At 59.4% G+C, this 15687-nt stretch overlaps 1 gene segment (V, D, J or C); it reads right to left on the reverse strand.

Moving 5' to 3' along the window:
* Positions 1 to 5291: 5291 nt before the first annotated feature.
* Positions 5292 to 15687, reverse strand: part of LOC136155136 (immunoglobulin heavy constant gamma 1-like) — a 70112-nt gene continuing 59716 nt past the window's right edge. The window contains 6 exon segments of the C gene segment in view: positions 5292 to 5375; positions 5640 to 5773; positions 7305 to 7625; positions 7708 to 8037; positions 8159 to 8203; positions 8499 to 8861. Coding sequence covers positions 5292 to 5375; positions 5640 to 5773; positions 7305 to 7625; positions 7708 to 8037; positions 8159 to 8203; positions 8499 to 8766 — 1182 coding nt within the window.

Raw genomic sequence — 15687 nt, forward strand, 5'->3', positions numbered from 1 at the left:
CTACTAACAGTCTGCTAATTAAAGATAGGACATGTCTCAAAACTCAGAGAGTGGCACCAGGCCCCTCACCCACAACATGCATTCTGAGATAACCTTGGCATGAGGTGAGTCATCACAGGCCATAAAACGACCGGCATGAATCTTGAAGAAAGGCAGATTTCCATACAAACATACAATTTCATTAACATAGATTAGGAGAACAACGTATGAATATAACATACTGGTTTGTCAAGTCGATTTTGAGCCTTTAGGCGGGACTGACTTGAAGACAGAGTCTAGGATAAATACATAGCACATTAACATAGCTTAAAAACAAACATTTCCATAAAGAAAAATGCGCTGGTTAGCTCAAGGTTCGAGAAAAGTTAAGTTCAGGTGGAACCAGGTGTCATTATGGCAACACAAAATTTTAAGAGAAATCTCTTTTTAAATTTGTATAGAGAAGGGAAAAAAATATCACACTAGTTTGTTTCCTCCTGACACTTAAGACAGAGATAAAAAAATGTCTGACACTTCCAACCTATTTCCTCTGTTTGGAGACCCCTGGCTTTCCTACCTGTTACCCTCTCAAATTTGGCCACCTGATGCAAAGAACTGACTCATTGGGAAAGACCCTGGTCCTGTGAAAGAGTGAAGGTAGGACAAGGGGACCACAGAGGATGAGATGGCTGGATGGCATCACCGACTCAATGGGCATGAGTTTGAGTAAGCTCCGGGAGTTGGTGATGGACAGGGAGTCCTGGCGTGCTGCAGTCCATGGGGTTGCAGACTTGGACACGACTGAGTGACTGAACTGATGTGTACCCTGCTTCCTCACCTCCACACTCTTGTTCTATGAAAGAACTGGACACCAACACCTCATGAGATGGTTATTTTGAGACATTAGCCTGACATCTCCTCAGGTATGCCAGCTTTCTGAATAAAGACATTCTCAGATTCATTGGCTTGTGCAGTGAGAATATCAAGCTTGGACTCGGTAACAGTTGCTCAGTGAAAGACGGAGAATTAGGGGTGTAAAGTAGGTGAGGCTTGGTCTCAATTTTTCTCAGCACCAGGGTCTTTTCAAATGAATCAGTTCTTTGCGTCAGGTGGCCAAAGTATTGGAGTTTCAGCTTCAACATCAGTCCCTCCAATGAACACCCAGGACTGATCTCCCTTAGGATGGACTGGTTGGATCTCCTCACAGTCCAAGGGACTCTCAAGAGTCTTTTCCAACATCACAGTTCAAAAGCATCAATTCTTCTGTGCTCAGCTTTCTTTATAGTCCAACTCTCACATCTATACATGACCACTGGAAAAACCATAGCCTTGACTAGACGGACCTTTGTTGACAAAGTAATGTCTCTGGTTTTTAATATGCTGTCTGGGTTGGTCATAACTTTCCTTCCAAAGAGTAAGCGTCTTTTAATTTCATGGCTGCAATCACCATCTGCAGTGATTTTGGAGCCCCCCCCCCCCAAAATAAAGTCAGACACTGTTTCCACTGTTTCCCCATTTATTTGCCATGAAGTGATGGGACCGGATGCCATGAACTTAGTTTTCTGAATGTTGAGCTTTAAGCCAACTTTTTCTCTCTCCTTTTTCACTTTCATCAAGAGGCTCTTTAGTTCTTCTTCACTTTCTGCCATAAGGGTGGTGTCATCTGCATATCTGAGGTTATTGATATTTCTCCCAGCATTCTTGATTCCAGCTTGTCCTTCATCCTGCCCAGCATTTTTCATGATGTACTCTGCATATAAGTTAAATAAGCAGGGTGACAATATAAGCCTTGACGTACTCCTTTTCCTATTTGGAACCAGTCTGTTTTTCCATGTCCAGTTCTAACTCTTGCTTCCTGACCTGCATACAGGTTTCTCAAGAGGTAGGTCAGGTGGTCTGGTATTCCCATCTCTTTCAGAATTTCCCACAGTTTATTGTGATCCACACAGTCAAAGGCTTTAGCATAGTCAGTAAAGCAGAAATAGATGTTTTTCTGGAACTCTCTTGCTTTTTCAATGATCCAGCGGATGTTGGCAATTTGATCTCTGGTTCCTCTGCCTTTCCTAAAACTTATTTTGTTAGGTAGTTAGAATAGGAAACAGGAGTCCAAAATGGTGGTGGCTAAAAGACAAGGAAGGGAAAAGCCTTTGAAAATAGAACAAAGGAAGTTCCGAGGACCAGGTAGAACAAACCTCAGGTAGAACAAACGGCACTCCTGGCTAGCCCAATTTACATAGGGCCGCCCCAGGGGGGAGGAAAAACCATAAAAAGAGAAACCAAAGGGCCGGGGCTCTCTCTTCTCTTTGCGTCTTTGGGTCGGCATGCCCTCACAGCTCGAGGGTATATTTTCCTGCTATTTTCTAAATAAAACTGAGCTGTGTCATGGAGCTGTGACACTGGCCTGCCTGAGAGCTGTAACACGGTCTGCTCGAGGACTGAGAGCCGTAACCCGGACTGTCCGAGGGCTGTGACGTGCGGAGGGCTTTAATGTCCGTTGCTGCAAATTGTTGTTGAGACGAGTCAGAACCAAGATTCCACTCGCCTGACAACTTCTTACACCATCTAAATTAAAAAGCTTCCAGTTCTCTTTTAAAAACTATGTATTTATTTATTTATTTTTGGCTGAGCTGGATCTCCATTGCTGAGCAGCTCTTTTCTAGCTGTGGTGTGTGGGCTCCTCACCGGATTGGCTTATGGACACCTCCCAGAAGTGTTTCTTCTGGTATAGAAGAGGTTCCTCCCATGTTGAACAACTTGCAAGCAAGAACAAAGAGGCGCTCCTAGGAACTGAGTATGGCCAGGCTGGAGCTGTGCTCAGCTAGAAGGCCTGTGGACAGCCCTCCCTTTACCACCCCGGCCTTCCTAAGGGCTGGGCCTGAAGGAGGAAACAGAACCGGCTCCGTCTTTAAGGCAGGACTCCATCCTGGGCCAGACCGTGGACTTTGAGCTATATGCCCACTATCAATGGAAATGACATACCAACTGGAAAACCAGGCCCCCGGAAGAGCCCCAGAGCTTATATCTAGACTCTCCATGGCCTCAGAGAATACCCTAATTATCTGTGTAACTGAATAGAATCGTACATTCTATTATGCTTATTGGGGTTTGACCACAGGCCTATTGATAATTGTCCACTGTTAACTACCCAGGCTAAAGGCATATGAATCACAGGTTAACTTTGACTGTAACTTTCTTTTTCCTTTGTCCAGACTAGTTTCAGGGAATTTGGGGAGGGGGGTTTGTGCATGTACAGTTAGGGTATATAAGGTTTTCACAAAAACTGGTCGGGGTCCTTGGCAAGAGGAGACTCTGCCTTGGGCCCGCCGGTGTTTAAACTGTACTCCACTATCTGCATTGTCCTTCTGAGTGAGTTTGTTTCCTGGAACACATGCCTACAACAGGCCGGCTAGAGGTTATTTGTTGGTCTGGGAGAAGGACGTGAGGGGCAGAGCCCAGGGGCAGGCTGGACGGCTGATTGGATGGTCAGCGTCTTGGTTAGATGGTTAGTGTGTGGGAAAAGCAGAGTGTTGGGGGGCCACAAGGAGCCAGCAGACAGAAGGAACCCCATGCTCACACTGCCCGACTGGGTCCCCAGGGCCAGATGGTCTCCTGGATCATGGTGTCCACCCCATGGAATCCTGCTGGTCCCCCCCAGCGCCCAGTCTTATGCCTGGTCCTCTGAATGATGCGTGAAATCCTGTCTGTCTCTCTACCCACAGAAACCTGGACCAGCACCTCTGAGGGCCTTGGGGTGAGGTGGCCATGCTGACATGATGACAGCTCCCCGTCTGGAGCCGGTCCTGCTGGGCCTCAGTGGTTGTCCAGCGGCAGGGCCTCCCTTCCCCCGAAAGGCTTGAGCAAACACTAGCATGGCCCCCAGCTGACAAGGCAAGTCCCCACGATGACCCAGCTTCTCTAAAATGCCATCCAGAGAGAGCCCATAATGGCCAGCACCCACCCAGACCCTGGCCCCCTTCTAGGAGCTGTCCCTGAGCAGGATCCTCCTCTGCCTTGGGGAGTGTCCAGTCTCCTCGGTCCCCTTTGTCTGTGAGGACAAAGTCCTGACTCCATCCTGCACCCAGGCCAGCCGGCGGACACAGTGGCCTTGTCATATGCAGGTGACCACCCGTCCTGGTCCCTTTCTGGAGCCCTGGGCCCCATCCCGCATTTTCTGTGACACAGCCACCACCTCTGTGCAGCCCAGGCTGAGTGCAGTGTCCCTAGCACCCCTTCTGAGGTCCTTCTCACTGACCAGGTGGTGAACTTCACGAAGCAAGGAGATATGTCAACATATGGAGACTGGCCACTGGGCTAGGTTAAGTAAAGATGCTTTATTGTCATTAAAGAGATAAAGAGACAGCAAAGAGAATGATCAGGTCCGCACATTATACAGAAGAAGCTTCCCAAGCTCTGAGGCTGTGGTCCTTCCTTCCAGCCCTAGGGGCAGTGCCTCCCATCCAGAGATGCCCATGCACGTTTCTGCAATGATGGGAGAGGCTGTACTGGGAGGCGAGGTAGGGCTCCGGGGCCTGGGGCTGGGCCTTTGTGGGTCTCTGGTCTCGCCTCTCACCCCACCCTTTGTTCAGGCTGAGCTCCTGCGGGACGTGTCAGGCTGTTGGCCGCAGGATGGACTGGCTGTCCTGCCGTCCTGTATTCTGGGAGCCCCTCCAGCTCTGTGCACTGGGGACCAGTCACCAGGCCCCTCTCCAGGCGGTCCGTCTGGCTGGACGTCACCCCTTCCCCCACCAGGGCTCCTGCAGCAGCTGTGCTCCCAGGCCCTGCTCGCAGCAGCATCCTCAGTGGAGGTGACCTGAGTAACCGTTAGTGGTCCTCACAGGAGCTTCCCTGCTGGGAGGCTGGGTCCCTGCAGGACAGCTGTTCCCAAGGATCTGACACAGGGGCCTCCTCCAGGGACCTTTGGTCTGGATTCTGGCCTGGACAAGATGCATGGCGGGGGTGCCCTGTGCAGACAGCCCTGGATCCAGCCTCCTACTCCTCCAGGCAGAGCTGAACTACGAGCTGCGTGTTCCTGGGGGGGCCTCGCAGCCCGCTGGTGTCTTTCGGGCTTCCCAGAGGCGCTCAGCGTCCATCAGCTCAGGGTGGGTCACCACCTGGTGTCCACTCGGGTCTTGGGTGGGAGGGCCAGGTTGTCATGGCCGCAAGGTCAGAGTGGAGATGCAGGTGAGTCTGGCCGAGAGGTCAGCGGTCGCTGGGTCAGAGCGCGAAGGAGCAGGCCTGGTGCAGGTTGAGGCTCAGAATAATGGACGCTGCCCAGTTGGTCTGGGGGACCCTGGATTCTGCCCACAGGAGCTCTAGGCGCCCTGCCCAATCATGTTTCTGTAGTCGGGGACGATGGTCCTCTTCAGCTCCACTGCTGAAGAGAAGATCCACTTCACCTGGGGGGCGGGGACAGTATGAGCAGAGACTGGACCCCACGTGGCCGCCCCCAGGGGCACGAGTAGACAGTGAGTGGCCAGTGAGGGACAGTGAGGGGACATTGGGGGAAAGTGGGGGGACAGGGGACAGTGAGAGACAGGAAAGTGAGTGGACAGTGAAGGGAAGTGAGTGGACGATGGGGGGCAGTGAGGGAGGAGGAGAGACTCTGAGGGGACCCCGGGGACAGACAGGGGGCCCGAGGGCCCAGCGGGGTGGCCCCCCACCTTGAAGAGGGTCACGGTGGCGCTGTAGCAGACGCTGAGCAGGAAGAGCGTGATAAAGATGGAGATGGTCATCCAGAGCCCGTCCAGCTCCCCATCCAGGTCGTCCATACAGCTCTCCTCCTCCAGGAGCAGGTCTGCACAGGGAGGGGTGGTCAGTGCTGTCTCTGCCCACGGGGGGCTGGGCAGGGTCATCGGGGCCTCGGGGCAGGGCTCCCTCTGGGGGGAAGGTGGCGTGATCCCCCCATGGGCTGGCAGGGGTCACCTGAGGTCAGTCTCTGGGCCCCAGTCCCAGCCCCCACCCCTCCAGCATGGCCGCTGTCTGGGCCTGGCCTGTGGGGTCCTGCTCCCATCCTGAGCTGCGCCCTGACCTGGGGCCCAGATCCCACCTCCCTGCAGGACAGAGGCTCAGTTCCCGGCCTCCTCTGCCCTGGGGGCCAGGCCTGGAGCCAGGGGGGTCAGCAGAGCGCATGTGCCTGGGCCCTGCCCCTGGGGAGGGAGGGCAGACAGCGCCGGGCTGTGTCCCTGTGCCCGAGGGTGAGGGTGCCGGGATGAGGGGCTGAGGGGGGATCTCAGCCTGCTAGGGAGGGGCGTGTGTGCCCCAGGGGAGGCAAGGGACGGATGTCTGAGCTGGTCAGTGTGGTCAGTGTGGGGAAGGGCCACTGAGCAGCCCATGGGCTCTGGAGGGTGGGGACCAGCTGGTGTCCACTGTGAGGGCTGACAAGAACCAGCTCTGGGTCTGGGCCTGTGGGGTCGCCCCATGGGTCCCCGAGAGTGAGACCTGAGTGTGTGCAGGGGTCGTGGGTGTGTGACGGGGGTGAGCTGTGCCCAGGTGAGCACCTGAGTGTGTGTGGAGGAGGCTGGGTGTGGGCTGTCTTGTGTGTGTGCGGGGCTCTGGGCTCAGAGGCTGCAGGGAGCAGGTAGGTCCCTGCCCTGGACGTTCAGGGCTCCAGGCTGGGCCCCTTTCAGACACAGGGATGACATCCCCATGAGCGCACAGGCCTGGCCCTGGGCAGGGAGAGCTGGGCAGAGCCTCCTGGAAGGGGAAGGGTGAGGCCTGACCTCAGGAGCCTGAGGGTGATGCAAGGCTACCCCCGGGCATGCCTGGCTCCCAGGCAGGCCCAGAGTGGACACATGGACGCTGGACACCCAGGGACAGGGGCCTGGGGACAAGGATGAGGCCCTGCCCCACAGCGTGAGCTGGAGCAGAGGCGGGAAGCATTGGGCCTCAATCCCTGAGGGTCTCGGGGGCTTCCCCGGTTCCTGTCCAGAGTCTGGCCCAGCAGGTGGTGGCTGGAGGGGGCTGTGGAGCTGCGCTTCTGGCCAATCTCTCCGCGGCCTCGGGCAGCCCTCAGGTGGCCTGCTGGACCCACTCACTGTGTGTCTGGCCTTGGGGGTTGGGAGTCAGATCCCCCAAAAATGGTGAACAAAGTGGCCCAGAGTCGTCCCAGCCGCCCCCCGCAGGCCTGGCGGTCACCAGGGCTCTGCCTCGGAAAGAACCAGCACAGCGTTGCGGTGTCCCAGGGCGGCGCTGGGTGCTTTATTCACGGCGGCCCAGGAGGAGTGCACACGGGGCGGGGCTGGGGGTCCCGGCTGGACCTGGAGCCCGGGGGCCGGGGGGGTGGGTGAGGGAACATTCGCTAGGTCGGTGGCGTGTGGCTCATTTACCCGGAGACCTCGAGATGAGCTTCTCTTTGTAGTGATTCCGTAAAGCCTCATGCATCACTGCACACGTGTATCTGTCTCCTTCTAGCCAGCTGCTCCTGTTCACCCTGAGCCTGCTGTATAGGAAGTAGGAGCCGTCGGCGTCCAGCTGGGGCGGGGTCGTGCCGTACTTGTCCTCTGACTCAGGCTGCCCGTCTCTCTGCCACTCCACGTCTATCTCTTCTGGGTAGAAGCCCGTGATCAGGCAGGTGAGGCTGACCGTGCTTTTGCTGAGCTCTTCCCGGGGTGGGGCCAGGACGTACACCTGCGGCTCCAGGGCCTGCCCTGTGGGGACAGGCAAGGCTGTTAGCACAGCGGTCACTCTGATTGGCCCACAGGACCCTCCCAGCCCGTCCGCCTGGCCCACCTTTGGTCCTGGAGATGGTTCTCACGATGGGGGCCGGGAGGCCTTTGTTGTAGACCTTGCACTTGAACTCTTTTCCCCGCAGCCAGTCCTGGTGTTGGATGGCCAGGGCGCTGACCACACGGTAGGTGCTGTTGAACTGCACCTCTCTTGGCTTCGTCCTGGCCGTGTTCACCTCCACATCATCCACGAACCAGGAGAACTTGACCTCGGGGTCATCCTGGCCCACGTCCACCACCACACACGTGACTTCGGGCATTCCAGAGATTGTGAGGGTGTCCTTGGGTTTCGGGGGGAAGATGAAGACAGACAGTCCTCCCAGAGGTTCTATGGCTGGAGAGAAGGCATGGTCAGAGTTCTGCATGTGGGAGACCTCTGGGCGCGCCTTCTCCACCCGGCTGCCCCTGGGTGCTGTCCACCACTGTCTGAGAGAGGACGAAGCCACCTGACTTACCTGGGCATTGGGGACACTGGCAGCGTTCCTTTTTGCATTGGCAATCTGCAGAGAGAGCAGACTGGGGCTTACCAGGAGTTGGGAAGCCAGGGGCTGGGCTTAGGGCAGGGACAGGTTTTGGCAGGTCTGAGCCCAGGGTCTGCCTCTGTTGGGCCAAGGGCTGAGGCGTCGTCCAGCCTGCAGCAGCCTGGACATCATGGAAACTCCAGGGGACCCCCTCCCCAAGCCTGAGAGACCTTCAGGAGAGGAAGACAGACAGGGCCTCCCCTGACACTCTGGGCCTGGTTCACATCATCCATGGGGTGGGGTCCCTGCAGGCAGGAGTGTTGAGTTCACATACCCTGGGGTGTGGTTTCTACAGGATGGGTAATTGACTCTGGTGTCGTCTCCGAGACTGGAGGCCTTGCAACGACAGGCTTGTCCACCTTGGTGCTGCTGGCCGGGTGGGCTACGTTGCAGATGAAGGTCTGGGATTCTGAGGTGCTGGCGGGCACGGTCACCATGCTGCTGAGAGAGTAGAGCCCGGAGGACTGCAGGACGGCCGGGAAGGTGCGCACGCCGCTGGTCAGGGCGCCCGAGTTCCAGGTCACGGTCACCGGCTCGGGCATGTAGCTGGAGACCAGGCAGCCCAGGGTCACGGTGGAGCTGGACGTGTCCCCGCAGCTGGAACCCAGAGGGTAGACTTTCGGGGCTGTGGTGGAGGCTGTGAGAGAGGAGGCCGGGTGAATGCTGGGTCCGGCAGGACCCCAGGTGCCCAGCCCTGGGGCACCGCTGAGCCCAGCCACCGTGTGCTTCCAGAGTCTGACGACCGGCCGGCGTGGTCTGGCCACCCTGTTCTGGGCACGGCAGCTGGGGTTTCTGGACACAGCTGGGGTCGGTGAGTGTGGCCTCCTGGATCAGAGCCCGGGGGCCACTCCCCTCCTATGGGCGCCTGGCCTGACCCGTGCCCCCTGCTCCCCCTGCCTGGAGGAGCCCATCCACCCCACCCTGCTCTGCCCTCAGCCCCCACCCGGCCCAGCCTCAGCCCTGCAGGCCCGTGACTTCTGTGCCAGCTCCACGCACAGACGCTCCGGGCTCATGTCCCCGCCCTGGTCCTGGACCCTGTCCCTGAGGTCTCCTCGATCGTCCTCCCCCAACCCTGGTCCAACCAGGCTCCCAAAGGTGTGTCTCTGGCCCCATCCCTCACCTGGTTCCCTTGATTGCCCCCCCGGCCTCTGCCCCTTGCTCCTGGCCACCCAGCTCCTTCTTACCATACCCTCCCGGCCCTGACCTTGCTGGGCGCACCCCGCGCTCAGCACTGTGAGGGCCTTCAGGGGTTCTGCCTGCACCTCCAGCACTGGGCGGCTCTGTGGGCCTGCAGCCTGTCTGACTGGGCTGTCCCTAGACCCTGGTCAGCTCCGCCCGGGCCTGCAGCCTCATCTGAGACCTTGAAGAAGAGCCTGGTCAGCTGCCAGGGCCCCAGCCCCCGGCCGAGCTGTCGCTAGACCCTGGTCAGCTCTGCAGGCCTGCAGCCTCATCTGAGACCTCAAGGAAGAGCCTCATGTACTCCCAGCCTTGTCCACTGCCTCGGCAGCTGCCCCTTACCTTGGCTGCCCCCCATCCGTCCTGAGTCCCCAGAGATGGCTGCGACACAATGGGAGCCCTGGGCCTATGAACGGGGGCCACCTGCTCTCAGCGGGGAAGCCCTCCCACTTCAGGCCAGAGCATTCTTCAGGTCCCTCTGCACTTGGTGGTGCTGTCTCCCCGACCCTCCACCAAAAAGACTCCCTTCAGCTCAGATCCTCTGCCTTCGACCTCAGCACTCATCAGCCAGCCGCACATTCCCAGAGCCCGGCTCACCTGCGCAATCCCACCTTCCCCCTGAGACACCCTAGAGAGTCCCCTGCCCTCCCTGCCCCTTTCACCCCCAGAAGCTCTACCTGCTGCCTGAGCTCCATGCATCCCCCTGTGCTCCCAGGCCCCTGCTCACCCTTACAATCTCTACCTGATCCCCAAAAGTTCTGGGGGGCTCCTCCTGTCCTCTCACCCTGCTCACACCCACAAGTTCCACCTGCTCCCAAAGCACCAGGGACCTCCCCCTGCCCTCCCAGCCCTCTGCTCATGCGTGCAAGCTCTACCTGATCACCCCAAACCTCTGTTTCCTCTCTTGGCCCTCCTAGGTGCCTGCTCACCCCCAAAATTTCTACCTGCTCCCCCAAAGCACCAGGGGAAGCCCCTGTCCTCCTGGGCTCCTGCTCACCCTCACAAGCTGTACCTGCTCCCCCAAAGCTTTGGGGCTGCTCCCTGTCCTCCCAGCCCTCTGCTCACCCTCAGAAGTTCTACCTGTTCCCCCAAATCTTCAGGGGCATGCCCTGTCCTCCCAGGCCCTGCTCACCCTCACAAGCTGCACCTGCACCCCCAAATCTCCAGGGGCTCCTCCTGATCTCCCGGCCCCCTGCTCACCCTCACAAGCCATGCGCGCACCCCCAAATCTCCAGGGGCTCCTCCTGTCCTCGCAGGCCCTGCTCACCCTCAAAAGCTGTACCTACTCCTCCAAAGCACCAGGGACACCCCCTGTCCTCCCAGCTCCTGCTCACCCTCATAAACTGTACCTGCTCCCTCAGATCTCCAGGGCCTTCCTCTCTCCTCCCAGCCCCTGATCACCCTCACAAGCTGTACCTGCTCCCCCAGATCTCCAGGGGCATGCCCTGTCCTCCCAGGCCCTGCTCACCCTCACAAGCCATGCGTGCACCCCCAAATCTCCAGGGGCTCCTCCTGTCCTCGCAGGCCCTGCTCACCCTCAAAAACTGTACCTACTCCTCCAAAGGACCAGGGACACCCTCTGTCCTCCCAGTCTCCTGCTCACCCTCACAGGCTGTACCCGCTCCCCCAAATTTTCAGGGCTCCCCCTGTCCTCCCGGCCCATGCTTACCCACCAAAGCTCTACCTGCTCCCCCAAATCTTCAGGGGCTTCCCCTGTCCTCCCAGGCCCTGCTCACCCTCACAAGCTGTACCTGCTACCCCAGATCTCCAGGGGCTCTCCCTGTCCTCCCAGCCCCTGCTCACCCTCACAAGCTGTACCTGCTCCCGCAAAGTTTTGGGGTTACCCCCTGTCTCCCAGGCCCCTGCTCACCCTCAGAAGCTCTACCTATTCCTCCAAATCTTCAGGGGCTCCCCCTGTCCTCCCAGCTCCCTGCTCAGCCTCAGAAGCTTTACCTGCTCCCCCAAACCTTCAGGGGCTCCTCCTGTCCTCCCGGCCCCCTGCTAACCCTCACAAGCTGTACCTGCTCCCTCAAAGCTTTGGGGTTTCCCCTGTCCTCCCAGCCCCCTGCTCACCCTCACAAGCTGTACCTGCTCCCCCAAATCTCCAGGGCTCCCCCTGTCCTCCTGGCCCATGCTTACCCACCGAACCTCTACCTGCTCTCCTAAAGCTCTTGAGGTACCCCCTGCCCTTCCAGCCTCCTGCTCACCCTCACCAGCTGTACCTGCACCCCCAAATCTCCAGGGGCTCCTCCTGTCCTCCCGGCCCCCTGCTCACCCTCACAAGCTGTACCTGCTCCCCCAAAGCTTTGGGGTTACTGCCTGTCCTCCCAGACCCTGCTCACCCTCACAAGCTGTACCTGCACCCCCAAATCTCCAGGAGCTCCTCCTGTCCTCCTGGCCCCCTGCTAACCCTCACAAGCTGTACCTGCTCCCTCAAAGCTTTGGGGCTTCCCCTGTCCTCCCAGCCCCCTGCTCACCCTCAGAAGCTTTATCTGCTCCCCCAAACCTTCAGGGGCTCCTCCTGTCCTCCCGGCTCCCTGCTCACCCTCACAAGCTGTACCTGCTCCCCCAAAGCTTTGGGGTTACTGCCTGTCCTCCCAGCCCCTGCTCACCCTCACAAGCTGTACCTGCTCCCCCAAATCTCCAGGAGCTCCTCCTGTCCTCCCGGCCCCCTGCTAACCCTCACAAGCTGTATCTGCTCCCCCAAAGCTTTGGGGTTTCCCCCTGTCCTCCCAGTCCCCTGCTCACTCTCAAAAGCTGTACCTGCTCCCCCAAAGAACCAGGGACACCCCCGTCCTCCCAGGCCCTGCTCTCTCTCAAAAGCTGTACCTGCTCCCCCAAAGCACCAGGGACACCCCTTGTCCTCCCAGCCTCCTGCACACCCTCAGAAGCTGTACCTGCTCCCCCAAATCTCCAGGGCTCCCCCTGTCCTCCTGGCCCATGCTTACCCACCGAACCTCTACCTGCTCTCCTAAAGCTCTTGAGGTATTCCCTGTCCTCCCAGCCCCCTGCTCACCCTCAGAAGCTCTACCTGCTCCCCCAAATCTTCAGGGGCTCCTCCTGTCCTCCCAGGCCCTGCTCACCCTCACAAGCTGTACCTGCTCCCCCAGATCTCCAGGACCCCCCCTGCCCTCCCAGCCTCCTGCTCATCCTCACAAGCTGTACCTGCTCCCCCAAAGCTTTGGGATTTCCCCCTGTCCTCCCAGCCCCCTGCTCACCCTCAGAATCTCTACCTGCTTTCTCAAATCGTCAGGGGCTCCCCCTGTCCTCCTGGCCCATACTCACCCACCGAAGCTCTACCTGCTCTCCTAAAGCTCTTGAGATACCCCCTGCCCTCCCAGCCCCCTGTTCACCCTCATGACCTGTACCTGCTCCCCCAAAGCACCAGGGCATCCCCCTGCCCTCCCAGCCCCTGCTCACCCTCACAAGCTGTACCTGCTCCCCCAGATCTCCAGGGGCACCCGCTGCCCTCCCAGCCCCTGCTCACCCTCACAAGCTGTACCTGCTCCCCCAGATCTCCAGGGGCACCCCCTGCCCTCCCAGCCCCTGCTCACCTGCTGCCTTGCTGTCCCCTGTCTCCTGGGCTGCCCCCTCAGCCTCCCCTGCCCCTCTGGCCCTTCCAGGACTCCTCACTCCCGCCCAGTTCCAGTCCTCACTCCTTTATTTCCTGGGCTCAGCTCTCCTCCCTGGACTTGCCAGGTGCCCCTGTGGCCTCTGGTAAGCTCTCCCCTGGAGGCGCTCTGTCTACCCGGGCCCGTCCCGGTGGAGGTCCTGCCCTTGCTCTCTGCTCTTCTCTGTCCCTCCACCCACGCCCTCCTCTGGCCCCTTGCTGCCTCCAGTTTTTGGGTCACCTGCCCTCTGCCCAGCTCCCGCTCCTGGTCCTCGGGCTCCATGCTCTGGTCAGCCCGCTGCATCCCGGGGGCTGCGGGCTCAGTCCTGTGCTGCCCGCCGTGGACATGGAGCCCGGCCGGCCCCGTAGCCCTGTCCCCGGCTCTGCCACTGCGCTCGGCCCCAGCCCAGTTGGGACCCACAGCCACTGCCCATGGCCTTGCCCTGGAACCCACGCCAGCTCCACTGGCCTCTCCAGGAGCCTGCACTGCCCTGGGGTCCTCTCCTTTCCCTGCGTCCTCACATCAGACCCTCCTTCCATCCCGGCTGGTCGTCCCGCCCACCCAGCCCCGGCCTCCAGAGCACCTGGTCACGCACAGCCCTCCCCGACTGTCCCCCAGCCCGTCCTGCTCCTCGATGACCTGGCAGCCCCCCCGAGCTCCCCAGCCCCGGGCAGCAGTGCTCTTGGTGCAGGGCGCCCTGCCCAGGTTCTGTTCCCGGGTTCTGTCCCCGCGCTCGTCCCGCACCGTGACCAGGGGCAGCTGCCTCCTCCGGGCCTGGCTCGGCTGCTCCAGCCCCTCCGGGTGTCCTGAGGCCAGTCTCCCTGCAGGGCTCTCATTCCTGTGTTCGCTCATCCTCAGAGCCCCCACTCACCCATGATGGGATCCATGGAGGGGGCTTCCCTGCAGCCCGGGTCTCCAGGCCCCTTCCCTGCTCTGGCCCCAGACACATGTGGCTCCTGGAGTCTGTGCGCTGTGTCTGCAGCCCTGCTCCCTAGCACTTGTGACTTGGCCCCCAGAGGTGTGAACTCCCTTCCCCCAGTCCTGCAAACTTGCAAAGTGGATTGAAACCTGGTGGCACAACTTGCTTCCTGAAGTTCCCTTTTCTTCTGGGTGTTTTCTGTCTTAGAGGGCTTGGGGGAGTCCAGATGCATCTGAGGTGCCTGGTGTGGGTATGTGTGTGGAGGTGGGTGAGAGAGGCCCCGGGACCCAGGGGACAGTGTGGCAACCCCAGTGTCACGGGTCTTCACCGTCTGCAGGTATCGCGCCTGTTGCCGCCCTGCAGCCCAGGGCCCAGGCCCGTCACCTGAGCTCTCTGGGCCTTCCAGCCCTCTGGGCTTCTCAGCCGCCCTGGACAGTGTGTGACTGTGCCGTCTGATTGCTTCAGCGTTGGGGGGGTCTGGAATTTCAGGAGCCCCCACAGCCCCCACCGCAGACACGCCGTGTGTGGGGGGCAGGGTGCCCTCCTCCAGGCTGGTGGGCAGCCTGCCTGCTGTGCCTGTTTGGGCCTGCCCCCGGCCCGGCCAGCACTGTGGGGAGGGACCGTGGATCTGTGTCAAAGTCCTGGCCGCCGGTCACTGGCCCCACAAGCTGCACTCACAGGAGCCTGCGCTGCTCACGAACCACATAAATTGTTGTAACTTCTGCTCAGCTAAGCACAAATGATGAGTCTGGAAAAAGGCCTGAGGATATCTGGGCTTCGAGGGCCAGGCCCGCAGGGCCCACTCACCTGTCGCCCAGGTTTCTGGGGAGACAAACCACCATGTGGCCCAGGTGCTGAGGGTGCTGGCCTCCTCCTCCTGGCCCCTGCTGTTGTGGGCTTGGTGAGGAGGCTCAGTCCCTCCTGGGAATCCCTGCAGGACACTTCTGTCCCCTGGCAGCTGGGGTAAGCTGCTCTGGATGGTGACAGGTGACGATGGGCTGTGGGTCCTCAAGGCCTGGGCGTTATCAAACCCACACAGTGTGCACAGCCCGCTTCTCAAGGTCCCATTCTTTCTAGACAAACCCTTTCACCTGAGAGATTTGGTGAGGCTGGCCGTTTACTTAGTGTTGAAACGTTGTGAACCTGCATGGTGAAGTCTGGATCTGCTTTGAGAAAAAGCCGCCTTGCAGCTCTGAGAGCAGAGAGAGGCTTTGAGGTGTTCCTGGCGGCCGGGTCCCAACTGGGATGTCACAGCAGAGGAGTCAGCCTTTCAGGTGTCCCTCAGCCCAGCAGTGAGTCCTCACCATGTCTGGGACCTGGCTCATTCTTGACTCAGCCTGTTGTAGAGGCGTCTGCATGACCTGACCCCTCTGAACCGTCTTTTCTGCACCTCCACCCTGGTTGAGGAGGAGCATCTGGCTGCCCCGTGGCTGCCAGGTACTGGCTCTCACACCCACCATCCCAGATCCCAACGGTTGCTGCTCCCAGGACAGAGCATGGTGCCTGTCTCACCCTCAGGCTCTGTCTTTGGAAGGACTTTTCGTTCTTGTTGTGCACATCCACGTTTAACCCAGGAAACAGAAGCCCCTCGAGGCCCTTCAGTGGGGACTGATGCCTCCCAGGAAATCAAAGGCTGATGGAATCATAACAAGAGGAGGCGGGTGCCGGCAGGTGAGCTGGTCGTGAGGCCCAGGGGCCCTGGTGAGCCCTGGGGAGGCTGCGGATCATCTGTCCAGAGGCTGATTGGCCCCGGGAGT

Source organism: Muntiacus reevesi, assembly GCF_963930625.1.
Source record: "Muntiacus reevesi chromosome 15 unlocalized genomic scaffold, mMunRee1.1 SUPER_15_unloc_1, whole genome shotgun sequence".
Taxonomy (NCBI): domain Eukaryota; kingdom Metazoa; phylum Chordata; class Mammalia; order Artiodactyla; family Cervidae; genus Muntiacus; species Muntiacus reevesi.